The sequence below is a fragment of the Dermacentor silvarum genome, chromosome 2 (assembly GCF_013339745.2).
Source record: "Dermacentor silvarum isolate Dsil-2018 chromosome 2, BIME_Dsil_1.4, whole genome shotgun sequence".
Lineage (NCBI taxonomy): Eukaryota > Metazoa > Arthropoda > Arachnida > Ixodida > Ixodidae > Dermacentor > Dermacentor silvarum.
Window position 1 is genome coordinate 125,074,550 of NC_051155.1, and position 13,522 is coordinate 125,088,071.

The window sequence follows — 13,522 nt, forward strand, 5'->3', positions numbered from 1 at the left end:
AACTGACAGTCTGCGATATTGGCTGACGGAAATCTGTCCATTTGGCCACTGTCTGATTCTCTGTTTCAACTATTTTGATTACTTCGGAGGGTGGTCATGTTCTTCCGGTTGGTTCGAAATAAAGAAATTAACCCGAGATTCTGCGGCCAAAGTGCTGCCTGCGGCCCATCGTGCAGTGTACTCGCAGATTGTGCTATCTGCTCATGTTTGTAGCCACCGTCTCAAGGCTCTACACGACTTCCTCGTGGACAGTGACCTGATAAATTCTTGTGAACAGCTGTTTATATATGTATTCTTAATTTCCTTTATGTTCGCAATACCTGTTCAAGCCTGTGTTGTTCTTGTAGTCTTATAACCTTTTTTTTTATCTTTCACTGTTATTTCACTGCTACACTGTCTTCGCCATTCAAGTTTTTTTGTGTTATAATCTTTTAGCAGTGCTCTGTATTTCATTACACTTTGTTGCTGTTGCAGTTCTTGCTCTGATTTTGAGATATCAGATATTTCCGGAATCCGAACTTCTCATGTTTCATCTGTAATAAAAAAATGTCACAGTTTCGCCCTAAGGGCGAAGCAATGAATGCGATAGCAACAGAGCAATGTCATACGAAGTAAGGTGAGCGACTTTGGTAGCAATGTGAATTGTAGTAAACATGAGCTGATTAAGTAAGCAGGTGTGCTGCGGCGTAAGTAGACCGACATGAAGAGAGACTCGATGACCACGAGAAGGCGCGTGTGAAACGGTGGTGTTGATGAGAAGCGCTGCCCGTGGGCAGCGCGTGCGAAGGGACACACCTGTAGTGCTGCACTGCCGATCCGGGCAGCGTTGCATGTGTAGCGTGCGTTGGAAAATGTGGCCCGACTATTACTAACTGAATGAACAAGCGTGGTGTGAGCGCGCACAAACAAACGTGAATAGATCACACTGAATGACTGCAGACAACGACTGTCAAAACGCTGGCAGCGAGCCCATACGCCGCAGCGGGCGAAGGTATACGTGCGGTCTATCGCTTCAACGGAAACTGAGCTGCGAATGCACGGCGCATAAAGGTCAGAGCTGTGTGGAGATAAGAGACGGTGCGGACGAGCGACGAGCGCGGTTGCCCCCCCCCCCCCCCCCCCCCCCCGCGCGCTCCCTCCGGCGCTGGCTTCCCGCTTCCCTGTTTGCGCGTGGGTGATTGAGTGCGTTCGCTCTCCGTGATAGCACGCGTCCCCGCACGCTTCCGCTCGGGCATACGGCGCGCGGCGCAGATTTTATCTATAGGGAACCTCACGGCGATGGCGACAACGACGGCGACGCCGCCGGCAGAAATCCGGTTGAAGTGTCCATATAATTGCTATCGCAATAAAAAGATGAAAAAAATAGCCCAAGAGTGGCGCAACAAGTTAAGTATGGCGGCTATGATGAAACACTGAACACGCGAAAACACTCATGTGTGTCTAAAGCTTCAGCTGGAGGCTGCCGCAATACAACACGGAATCTGCTTCATTTCCCGTATACTGTAACAACTGACGTGTTGTCATGTCTAATTTTACTAAAGAAACGCTTGCTGTTTAATATATTTTCTTTGTGCTTTTGCGACAAGAGCGTCGGCACAATACGGTACTGAACATGATAGTTAGGTTTTATGAAACAAGGTTTGGTACATTGCAACGCGGAGGGGTGGAAGCAAGCGATTGCGAAATCACAGCCCACGAACATCACGACTAGACGCAATGATTAGCGTGTAGTAAAGGGCAGGAAGGCATACTTGAGTAGCTAACCTTTATATGTAGGTCGTCGAAATTGTCGTAGTCCTCAGGATCCATCATGAGGTAGACGACACCATTCTCTGTGACGCCGCCTTCAAAGGAGAGCCGTTCCTTGCTCTCTGCTGCATCCCTCGAGCAACGAAGAAGTGCCGGAGCTGCGTTTTAAATCCGAACTGTAGTTCATACAGTGGACGAGAAACGCAAATACATATCCAAGTATAAAAATGGCCAATTTTCTCACAGCACTGAAAAACACCACATGATGGTAACTCATAAGTTATGTAAATAGACGTGTCAGATTTATAATGAGCTTTTTTTCTTTGTAGTTTCTTAGCCACGACAGGTTGCGAAAGGAATCTAAGTAAGACCTCGTTAACGCGGAGTTGTAAAAACCGGGGAAAATTTCGAAATAAGCGTAGTTTCGGGATAAGCAAATTTACAAAAATATAAGCCCCCACGGCCGCTCATCGACCACATAGAGACCTTAGAAATAGGCGCCAGTAGCCGCTAAATTTATCGCAAAAGCTCAGTAAGCCAGAAGCTGTATCTTCGGTAGATAAGTTCTGCAAACCATCGTACGACTCGGCACCCGACACGTTGGGCGTCTGCGAGCTGCAGCGATCCTTGCCCTAGAGCCAAGGAAACGCTGTTGCACGTAGGCACTGACGTGTCCAAAGCCTGGTCACGCGAAGTATCGCGAAAGTGCTGGTATGCCCCCCCCTCCACCCCCCAAAAAATATATATACCCTGTATATATACGCTAGCCGCCTCCTCACAGCAGCGGAGCGCAACTATTCGATTACAGATCGTGCTCTCGTCTGGGTGGTTTCAAATTCCGGCCGTACTTGTATGGCATGCCCTTCTCTATAATCAAGGACCACCACGCGCTCTGGTGGCTCAAGGATTCTACCCGCCGAATTGGTCGCTGGGCTCTGCAGCTGCAAGAATATTCCGATGCAGTAGTGTACAAGCCTGGCCACCTACATCAAGACGCAGACTGTTTATTACGCTATCCAGGGCACGAACCACCCGCCTAGCCTTGAGCTTCCTCCGTTTCTCAGCTGCTACACGTCGCCGACGAGCAACGCCGTGATGCCACCTAGCGCGCCATCATTGATCGCTTGGAATCTTCACCTTCTGATTCGTCCCTTCACTTGTTTGTTCTCCGGGGTGGTGTATTATACCGCTATATCGTACGCCCCGACCGTACTGCCCTACTCCTCGTCATTCCCAAGCACCTCCGGTCAGCTGTTCTCCAAGAACTTCATGAATTACCAACGGCAGGTCACCTCGGCGTCTCCCGCACCTACGACCGGATTTGCCGACGCTTCTTTTGGCCAGGCCTTGCCCGCTCCGTCCGGAAATACGTTGCGGCGTGTGAGAAATGCAAGCGCCGAAAAACACCATCAAAGCTCCCTGCCAGGTGCCTTCAGCCGCTCGACAGTCCTTCGGAGCAGTTCTTTCGCGTTGCCTTCGACTTACTTGGCCCTTTCCCTCTATCAACGTCTGGCAACAAGTGGGTTGCTGTGGCGACAGATTACGCCACGCGCTACGCCATCACCAAAGCGTTTCCAACAAGCTGCGCCACAGATGTCGCCGAATTTCTTTTACGCGACGTGATTCTGCATGGAGCTCCACACCAACTGCTCAATTACCGTGGTCGAACATTCCTTTCTAAAGTCATCGCCGGCATCCAGCAGTCCTGCTCAACCAGGCACAAGCTGACTACGTTTTACCATCCACAGATTAATGGTCTCACGGAACGTCTAAATCGAACCCTGACAGACATGCTTGCAAAGTATGTCTCGTCCGACCATACTGATTGGGACCTTGCCTTACCCTATGTCACATTTGCATAGCATTCTTCGAGTCACGACACTGCCGGTTATTCCTCATTCTTTCTGTTGTTTGGCCAAGAACCCACATTGCCACTGGACAGATCCCTTCCATCCGCCGCAGCAGAGACCAGTGAATATGCACTTGACGCCATCACCAGGGCAGCCCAAGCATGCGAAATTGCCCGCGCTCGCCTCCTGACCTCCCAAGAGAACCAACGACGTTTGTACGATCGTCAACACAGAGGCGTTGACTTTTCTTTTTGCCTGGATCTCTGGTACTCCTGTGGTCCCCGACTCGTCACGTTGGCCTGTCAGAAAAACTCCTGTCTCGGTACACAGACCCGTATTGAGTGCTGCGTGCCTTGACTCCAGTTGCTTATGAAATCGCCCCAGTCAGTACCAGTGCCTCATCTGCCCTGAATTCCACTGACGTTGTGCATGTCACACGCCTAAAACCATATTACTCTCGAGTTACCACCGATATTTAGACGCACCGGGACGGTGCTTCTGCCGCCGGGGATAATGATAGATGCATATTGCGTATTTCTTGCGGACGATGCACGCGGGTGCCCCGACGAAGAAGACGAACTGCTTGTTTCGCTCGAGCTGTTGGCTGAACTGGCCAGCACTGCAGTTGTGCTTTCTAAATATACTTTGTAAATACTCTCCAGCGCTTAACCCTTCGTTCGCGTAACAATATATATTATATGAACTAGAAGAAAGGGAACCAAGGGGCCCGATTTTTATTAATCATAAGAAACCAACAAACAATGACACCAAGAATAACATAGGGGAAATTACTTGTACTTACTAATTGAATTAAAGAAATGATAAATTAATGAAAATGAAGATGGATCAAAAAACAACTGGCCGAAGGTGGGGAACGATCTCACGTCTTCGCATGACACGTGCGATGCTCTTACCATTGAGCTACCACGGCGCCATTTTCCCATCCACTTTCTAGGGTATTTATGTTTTACAACTATAGAACCAACCCTGGGAGTGTTAGCCAGCGCCACCACTCACAACCTGAGACAGTAGAATTAACACGCCCCCGGGGCCTGGCGCGCGACGCAAGAAGGCGCGCTTCCTCCCCGCTTTCATCCCTTGCACGTTCGAGGTTGGGCCGGCATCGTCAGCTAATCCTGGCACGCTTTGACTCGAACATGCAGCATACGGCGCACGGTGACGCTGTTATCACCCTTGGACTTCATGCGGAACATCACGGCGATGGCAACGCCGACGGCGCCGGCGATGGCAGAAATGCGCCTGGAGTCTCCATATGATTGCTATCGCAAAAAAACGGCATGGGAAAAGGCATCGCTACAGTTCGCCGCCCTGAACTTGCTACTGAAGAAACTGCCAAAAACATACGAAACATTCGTTGCAGCTGGCATCGCGCAGCATCCACAAACACGTGAATAAGAAAACTGACGGAGCTCCGCGAACACGTGAGCATGCATGTTGCGGTGGTCACCTGTACCTTCTCGCGCTTATCGCGGTTCGTCAGGGGTGAGAGCAACACTCCGCCCGCATTATCAATGAGATCGCGCAGCCGGCCGTGAACGGTGGATAAGAACTGACTACAAACTTGAGGTTCTGTCGCTTTTTGTTGATATTGAAGCTGCGCCTTCCAAACTTCATCACTTTTTCCAAACATTTTCGCAGTCAGGATTCCGAGATATCCGGAGAACAGCGCAAAAGCATTTCGACATAAGAGGTGGAAAATACATAGCGTTCTGACACCGAACCAGGAAAACATTTCGAACGATAATTTGAGATATCAGAGTTCGAGTTAACAAGGGTTTACTAAACACTTTGTGTGAAAAATGCTTTCTCCGATGGTGGAAGGCTTGTTCTCCCTATCACATGAAATACCTTTCTCAGAGGTTGATGTCATCGGAAATTGGCCTCGCATATCACCGCTGTAAAACGCTCTGACAATGATGCCGCGGTATTCTAATGTTATGCAGGATGTGCCACCGCTTGTGAATCTGCGTTGAGCAGTTAACCGGCGACTTTTGCGTGTGTTTTTTATGCACTGTGTCCATGAGTTCACTTTCTTTTTCTCCTTTCCCAGAGTAGGGTACCCAATCAAGTTCAGTCATAGCGGGGCTCTTCGTATTTCCTTCGCTTCCTATTTTCCCTCTCTATCTCGCAGCCATCAGAGCTTCTCTTTAAGTGGACATGGAGATGTACATGCTGCAGTTCATGGCAGAAACAGCGCTACGCTGCAGTAGTTGCATGCACGTCGACAAGAAGCCGTCTTCAAGGAGCCATGCCCACCCCGCGGGGTATTGTTGGCGTGCACCGGGAAGCGTGGGGCGAGTGCGTTAGCACAGCACGATTTCAGTTTTCTCGCTTTCCCGCGTGTTAACAAAAGCGAAGTGAGCACATGCTTCAATGGTGCGATACAAACAATTGCCCTTATTTCTTTTTCTTTCGTGTCACAGTTTTCTTCAAACGCAAGCTAGCGTATCTGTAATTCACCACTGGCGTCAGGTATGCCTACGCTTACAACTTGGTGAAATGAGCAATAACGGTGCCGTAAAGAGGAAACGCTTCCTGTGTGACTGGCCGGTTGTTGAACCCGAAAGCTAAATACAGTAGAACCCGGATATATCGAACCGACATATAACGAATTATTGTGTATAACGAACAGCAGTAAACTCTACTTAAAAATTTTTGTATAATTTAAAAAATTTTATATATCGAATTACCCATATATCAAACTTTTGTGATTCCCTTCAAATTCGATATATCCGGGTTAGACTGTATGAGCTACGAGGGACACTTTGGGAGACGAAAGTAACTTTAATGACGGGGGGTTCTCAACTTTGTGAAACTATCAACGCGCGATACTTTTTATTTTTTGGTCCTTTGTTAATTCGCCGTGATCGGACCAAGAATATAATTTGCAACGTCGTGCTCTAGGTACCGCCCTGCATCATCCACAGCCAGGGTCATCCATACCTGTGCACGCTTCGTCTGCTATTTTATTTGCGACGTCCGCAGCTGCGTCTTCAGTGGCCGCTAGCAGCATGACCTTGTCATGGTCTTTCGCCGTATCCCTGCCTTCTCGACGCACCATTTGTCTCAGTGACGTCAGATTGTTCCCAACGGCAATGATAGAACCGGCACCTGGAAAGGAGAGACGCGATAACATTGCTCACAATGGGAGTACGTGGTGCTCCATGTAGCCCGCAGCGCCCTTTCTCTCCTCACGTTTTCGCGCTGTTGTTTCAGTGATGAAGGCGTACCAACTATAGCTATGCGTTTTATTCTACTTCAGTACACTGATAAGAATATACCAATACATAGGAACCAAGTTGAACTGTCAAAAAGTGCCGGTATATTATTATACTCTTGTTTAGCGAAATGCTGAATACTGAATGATGCAGCATGCGGTTCGAGGGTAGTTTGTTTATAGTGATTACAGGGCATTAACAACATGAACTAGTAAGATAAGGCACCAGTGTTTTTAATACGCTTTTTGGCTTTCCTTAGGATACCTATGTTTACTAGTTTCCTTGGGATGGAATTAAGTACGGATGACAGGCAATACTGCCTTAGCTAGTTATTTAAAATAGCGTAAACTCGCTGTACATGATATTTCTATATCTTTGTTCGACGAAGATCTAAGGGTAGAGAAACTGCTTCAAAAAGAAAAAAAATATCCACAGGCTATTGCAGAAGACAATCTAAAAGCGCGAAGTACATGGAAGAAGTGAGCGAAAAGTGAGCCCGCAGTGTAACAAACAAAAACAAAAAGAACTTTAAAGTAAAAGCGACGCTGGACGATTGACATATAAATTTCCAAAGGCAAGAAAGAAAAGAAAAGAACCAAACAAGGAGAAAGAGCGGTCTCGATGCTGTAATTGAATGTTGCTTAGTTTCTCGTTTCTTCCAAGTAAATCTTACTTCTCATTAAAAAAGTTGGCGCAGTTTCACCTTAAAGGCGAAGCATCAATTGCGATAGCAAATTTGTAGAGAGCTGTACGGAATAATGATAGTAGCTTAATAGGCTGTGTAAACTTGGACATGCAGCAGCACCGGCAACACGCAGAACTGTTGTTGACGCCGTCGGTGTTTTGCCCGCGTTCACACAAAATGCGTGCTGCGTTGGTGACTGTTGCCGGAGCCTCTGATATAAATAGGCACTGGGTGCCGCAGCTAAACGTCGCCTCCCCCCCCCCCCCCCCCCCCGGCCTTTCGCGCGTCGGAAGAGGGCGCGTTTGCTCTACATATATGGTGATTGTAAAGGAGGAAAGAGACAGAGACGCCTACTTCTGCAGCCCTTAAGGGAGCACGGCGCAGAACGCGTGTTTGTTCTCCGCCGTGCGTTCACTCCCCGTGAAAGCGCGCGTCCCTCGCACCCTTTCACTCTCACATACACCGTTCGGCGGCGCGCGGCGACGATTTCATCTCCATTGACGTCATACGGAACCTCACGGCGACGGCGACGACGACGGCGACGCCGACGGCAGAAATCTGCTTTGGAGTGTCCATATAATTGCTATCGCAATAAAAGAAAAATGTGCAAGAAAGAATAGAGACTGCATCTATTAGTTATAATTGCTCAGAAACTTGCGTTTATAATTAATGCGGTTATAATTAATAAGGTTTAAAGGGAAACAAGCGTTCAGTATCACGATGTCACTCTCTTCTTTAGCCTTTCTGCGTCACTTCAGGTAACTACGCGATTATGCGATGTATTGTTTGACGGGAAGGAAATGGATGAGGGAAACTTACAGTAGGAAAGTGAGTGCTTCCAAAAGGTTTGTTGTGACGTCAGTGCACGAGCCGGTCCAATAAACATGCTGTAGCCCCTGTGCAACCGATTACGAAGTACGTGAGCGTCGTGTACACGCTAGAGCACGGCCGCTCGATGAAATCACTGGAACCGGAACAGGTACCCATGTTGTAAGGGGTGGTGTTGCAGTGTGAAAGTGTATGCCGCAGTATGAATTTGGAGGGAACCGATAGCAAATCACCACTGAGCTGTCACTAAATAAACACACCCAAACGTGGGGAGTAAGTCATCGTACTCTTGTTCTTCGTTCCGATTTGGCGAACGCTAAATTACACACACACACACATATATATACACACACACACACAAAAAGAAGAAAGAACGATCGAGTACAACGATAACTCTGAATAAATCATTAACATTTTAGGCTTTCCAGCTAAGCTGTTGACGAAGACGCGCGATTCACTTACCTTCGTTGCTTCCAAGAACTCTTGGCAGTAATGGTTTTAACCGCTGATGTGGGGAGCGCAGGTGGCCGAACTTGAATATAACGATGGTCTTGAAAGAATAGAAGAGAAACGAAAAGATAAAATGGAAACGCAGTTGTCAGGAACATCCTACACGTTTCAAGACCATAAAACCGCAGAATAAAGAACGATATCCGTGTGACCTACCACCAAGCCTATCGGGTCTGCAGGGCCTATAAGGTTGTGAGCCCGTATGCCGCGGAAGCGCAATTTAGCAAAAAAAAAAAAATCAATTTTCCTGGTATGAGTTTACAATGTATACCGGTATTTTATGCACTGTCCATGAGTTAAAACGTCTAAAATAGTTGAGAATCTACGTGACCCTTCTTTTACAGAATGCTTCGTGATTACGCAAGTGGGAGAAAATTGTGCTCGGCATTTTAACGTATACGCCAAGTTCACATGCGGTAAACGCATCAGTGAGATATACTGCCCACGAATTGTTCATAACACATGAAGTAGACTGATCATCACACTCTATTGCATCATTCGCATTAAAAGAAACGTTGCAGCAGGCGTAATTATGTCCGGCAACAATTACCGTCCTCATCCTTGTAGGTATTTCCTTCTGCAGTTCTGTCTGCCAGTGACTTTCCTGTAAGGAAAGTTGTGGAGGCATGGAGCGCATGGAGGAGGATGGAACACTGTACGTCGCGCGAAAGAAAGGAAGTGCTCGCCAATAAAGAAAATAATGATGATGGTTATTATCGGGCGCTTATACATTGAAAGACGTGGCACGTTGAATAACGTTTTGCTACGGAGTGTCACACATTTGGGATATATATCATAAAACGGACGCGAAGAAGCAGAAATGCAGGTACGTACGCATGCACGTACGTACCGCATGAAGCTCACAATAGTGGTGCTGTGGTCAAAAAGCACTATAAACTGACTAAATGACGATATTTAGCACCTGCGTAGGTCGGAAATATAAACGGAACCACTTTGACTCACTCACAAAATGGTGGTTTCTTAGGTGCCGACTCGAAGTCGCCACGATTATGCCCTGCCGAGCTCCTCGGGCTCAGACTCGCACCCATACGACTCATTCCAGCACACTCAAACTGAGAATTACGGACGTGCCTGAGTCTGAATTGAGCTACAACAACTTTCTATTATTAAGAGTTTATTTTCCTAAATATGACAAGAAAGAAGGCCTTTCGCGCAAGAGATGAAAATTTTGTATTAATCGGAAAGATTGCGGAGATAAAACAAATGCGGATTATATTTATTGAAGCGCAAATAGGCTTAAGGAAAAAGGAACATTAACCGATGATGACGATGACGACGACGATGATGATTTATTGGCATCGGCTTCGAAACGGGGCCGTGACAAATAGTCATCTAGTCAAAAGAAAACCAATTCACCCTACTACCAGCCTTGAAACAAATATAGAAACAACACTTGCACACATGACATTATTTACTTATCGCGAAGTATATACTGTATAAAGAACCAACTTTCCTAGAAATCAGTGCAATATTTATTTTTTCCGTTTGCTCATGTTCTCTCGATCTCGGTTCTCTACCGATGCAATTCTGTCTCTTAACATTTTGCATCTTCTCACCGTTGATGGAGCGAGTGGGCCTCTGTTGCTGTTGAGGCTGTTGGACAGCAGATTTCTCAGGGACTCTAGCACAGCCACCTCGTTGTCTGTCGCAATCTCTGCAAAGAAGCCGCACAGCGTGACGAAAATGTCCCATATTACTTGAAAATAAATACCACGTTCATTATTACTTTTAGATACCTTGTTCAGAGTTTACGTTATTCGCCGTGTGAATCGGACATAAGAGAAGCCTACAGTTCGAAAGCGATTTTTGACTTGGCGAGCATTTTCTTTACCATATTTTACGTATCACGAGGAATTGAAAAGGAAATGGCGCACTACAACCTAAATATGGGATCGTTGTTGCCAAGTGGAACATCACAGCACGATGAACGTGTCCCGTAAGTGTATAGCCTATCCTGTATTGTACATTGATGTCACATGAATTCATTTTTTATGTGGCGGAATTCATGCCACATACGATAAAACACACACTGGCGGACACTGGCAACTTGAGTAGGTTGAAATAAAATGTGGTTGATCCCTCTTATATAGGAATCGGTATAGAACACGAAAGTGAAACGTGTCTTCACAGAAGTAGTGTAATGTTTATTGCACATTGATATATAATGTCTATTGGTGTTTTGTGGCTAAAGCGCCCTTAGGCGTTGATGCACCCACGCTGACGCCTGGTGGCACGTCTCCTCCATCACGACTACCAACGTCGATGACCATGAGCAACCGTCGTGCATATGGAAGCTGCACTACGCTGCACACGCTAGCACAACGCGAAAGACGAAGCACGTAACTGACACACTAATACAACGCGCAAGACAAAGCACGTAACTGAATCGTCACCGAGTCAAATCAGCGCGTACAGCGCGTCGTAATTGCAGCCTCCGCGATCAACTTCAGAAACATTTTCAGAGTTAATTGCGGAGGCCACGCTCCGCTGTGCTGAGTACGGTGAACGCCACCTAGTAGTGCTTCTGCGAGAACGCGTTGGTAGTGCTTCTTGATGCCAGCGTCCCTTCGAATGCTGGCATCGAGGCGTCGTAGTGCTGAGACCACCGAAGCGTTCACTGTCGGTGCGCGTTAGTGTCATAATGCAGTACTTCTCTTTTCTGCTCGTAGGCGGCGGCACCGCCCCGAGCAAGAGCGCGGGTACACGGAGGAGTGTTAGATATATAAGGCGCGTCTGTGTAGCTCTCTGCAAATGCGTTTGTGGCGCAATGGGTTAAACGCTCGGCCATCTATCGTCGCGGACCGAGAGGTCGTGGGTTCGATTTCCAAATTTTGCATGTTTGTGGAACTTTTTCTTCTGGTTTCTTTCTTTGTATTATGTTCGTGTATGTTCGTGTGACGTATTTCCGTGACGGAAATACGTCAGTGAAGTCTTGGTGGACCCCGGCATAAAACACTTTCGTGTTAAAATAATTAATAATATTCACGTAGCAATGGTACATATGCGCATGGATTTGTTGAGAAAATTTAAGTCTTTAGGAAGCTTATACCTTAATTACTGCATCGTGGTTCCGTTATTCGACACCCGCGTATGTGTACTCTTCAGCTGTAGGGTTGGAGCGAATGATCCGGTTTTGCCAGACACCTATTTTACATTGAAGGGCAGTATTTCATTATTGAAAAGCAATTAATAATTTTGATTTCAGAAGTTAATTTATAGTTGTTTCCGTACAGATGATTCTTTTTGTCGCTATGGCAGGATATTGCTATGTCGATACGCACTAAATGGATGGATGGATGTAAAACTTTAATGAACGTCCTGAGGTACGCGACTCAGCGCGCAGCGGGCCGCTTCCACGTTGGGAAAGTCAGGCCATGCCCGACCGCCGCATCGTGGGCCCTCTGGACAGCCCATAGTTGCGCCCCGGCATCGGGGCTCTTGATAGCGGAGAGCCACTTGTGCTCATTGATTTGTTCCGTGCCTCGTAACGAGGGGCAATACCAGAGCATATGGTCTAAGCTAGCGAAGTCATTTCAGTGCCTACAATAACTACTGGCATAAGTGTCGGGATAAAGCTAAATATTTTTTTTTGTAACGAGATCATTTTCCGTAAGCAGTCGGAGTGATAAAATTGAACACCACCAAAATTTTAGCCATGACATGGAAATGGGATGCCGGTAACGCAAAACAAACTGCATTGAATAGCCAAATTGAACACCAGGCTCTTATAGCGGCACCTGGCGTACGGCAGTCAATACATGATCTTTCCGCATGCTCTCCGCGTCGCAGGAGGTCGCCTTGTTGAAATGCCCGCTTAGTTTAACAGTCACTTGAACCAACACATAGCGTACGGGCATCCCAATTCTGCTCTTACAATGAATTTCAATGTTACAGCGATGCATTTGCGTGTTTGCAGAATTTAGAAATATATCACAAAGAATTGTGCAGCTTGTGACTAACTCAGAAACGCAGCAATGTTCTTATGAGGCAACTACTAAACCACTTCGAAGAGTACTTGTTACATTTAAAAGAAAAAAAAGTGCCGATGTTGTCCATTCATTTATTCCTGTGTTTGCTTTGGTATCAAAAATATTGACCGCTAATGAGTCGCCGGCTTGTCCGCAACGTTAAACTGTCCCACATATGAAGGGATGGCGTGAGACGAAATGAATCCTTACAGAAGTCGTGTAGTTCGCTACCACTCGCGGAAAATGCTTAAAAGAACAGAAAAATTCCAAATAGGAGAAATACAACACTTTGCGTATGGCATTGAAGGTATGGCATTGAAGTTATATCGCATTGAAGGTAACAAACCAAGTACGCACGGAGCTGACAGAATATTTCCACAAGGACGGAGGAAAAAGAGAGGAATGGGATATAGCAGGTCAGCAGAGTTTTTCGATACACTACAGAAATAATCGAATACGCCAAGGCGAAGATACATGCGCGCATACGCACGCACACACATACATCGAGAAAGAAAACAAAAGGACGTAAAAATAAAATAAAATCAGCATGTACAGAAACAAAAAGCACTGGAATGTAAAGAAACACTAAAAAATTAAGAATTGTTACTATGACCACACTGCAACAATATATGTCTATCTATTGGGAAGGCTTCAAAACCCTGCAGAGCAAGT

At 46.6% G+C, this 13,522-nt stretch overlaps 1 protein-coding gene across 2 annotated transcripts in view; it reads right to left on the reverse strand.

The window, feature by feature from the left end:
- Positions 1-13,522, reverse strand: part of LOC119440360 (uncharacterized) — a 143,692-nt gene that overhangs the window by 13,084 nt on the left and 117,086 nt on the right. For both annotated transcript variants that reach the window (XM_049661585.1, XM_049661586.1), the window contains 4 exons: positions 10,439-10,536; positions 8,814-8,901; positions 6,564-6,731; positions 1,765-1,907 (listed from right to left, as the gene is read on the reverse strand). In XM_049661585.1, coding sequence (XP_049517542.1) covers positions 1,765-1,907; positions 6,564-6,731; positions 8,814-8,901; positions 10,439-10,536 — 497 coding nt within the window. The remainder of the gene's footprint in view (positions 1-1,764; positions 1,908-6,563; positions 6,732-8,813; positions 8,902-10,438; positions 10,537-13,522) is intronic.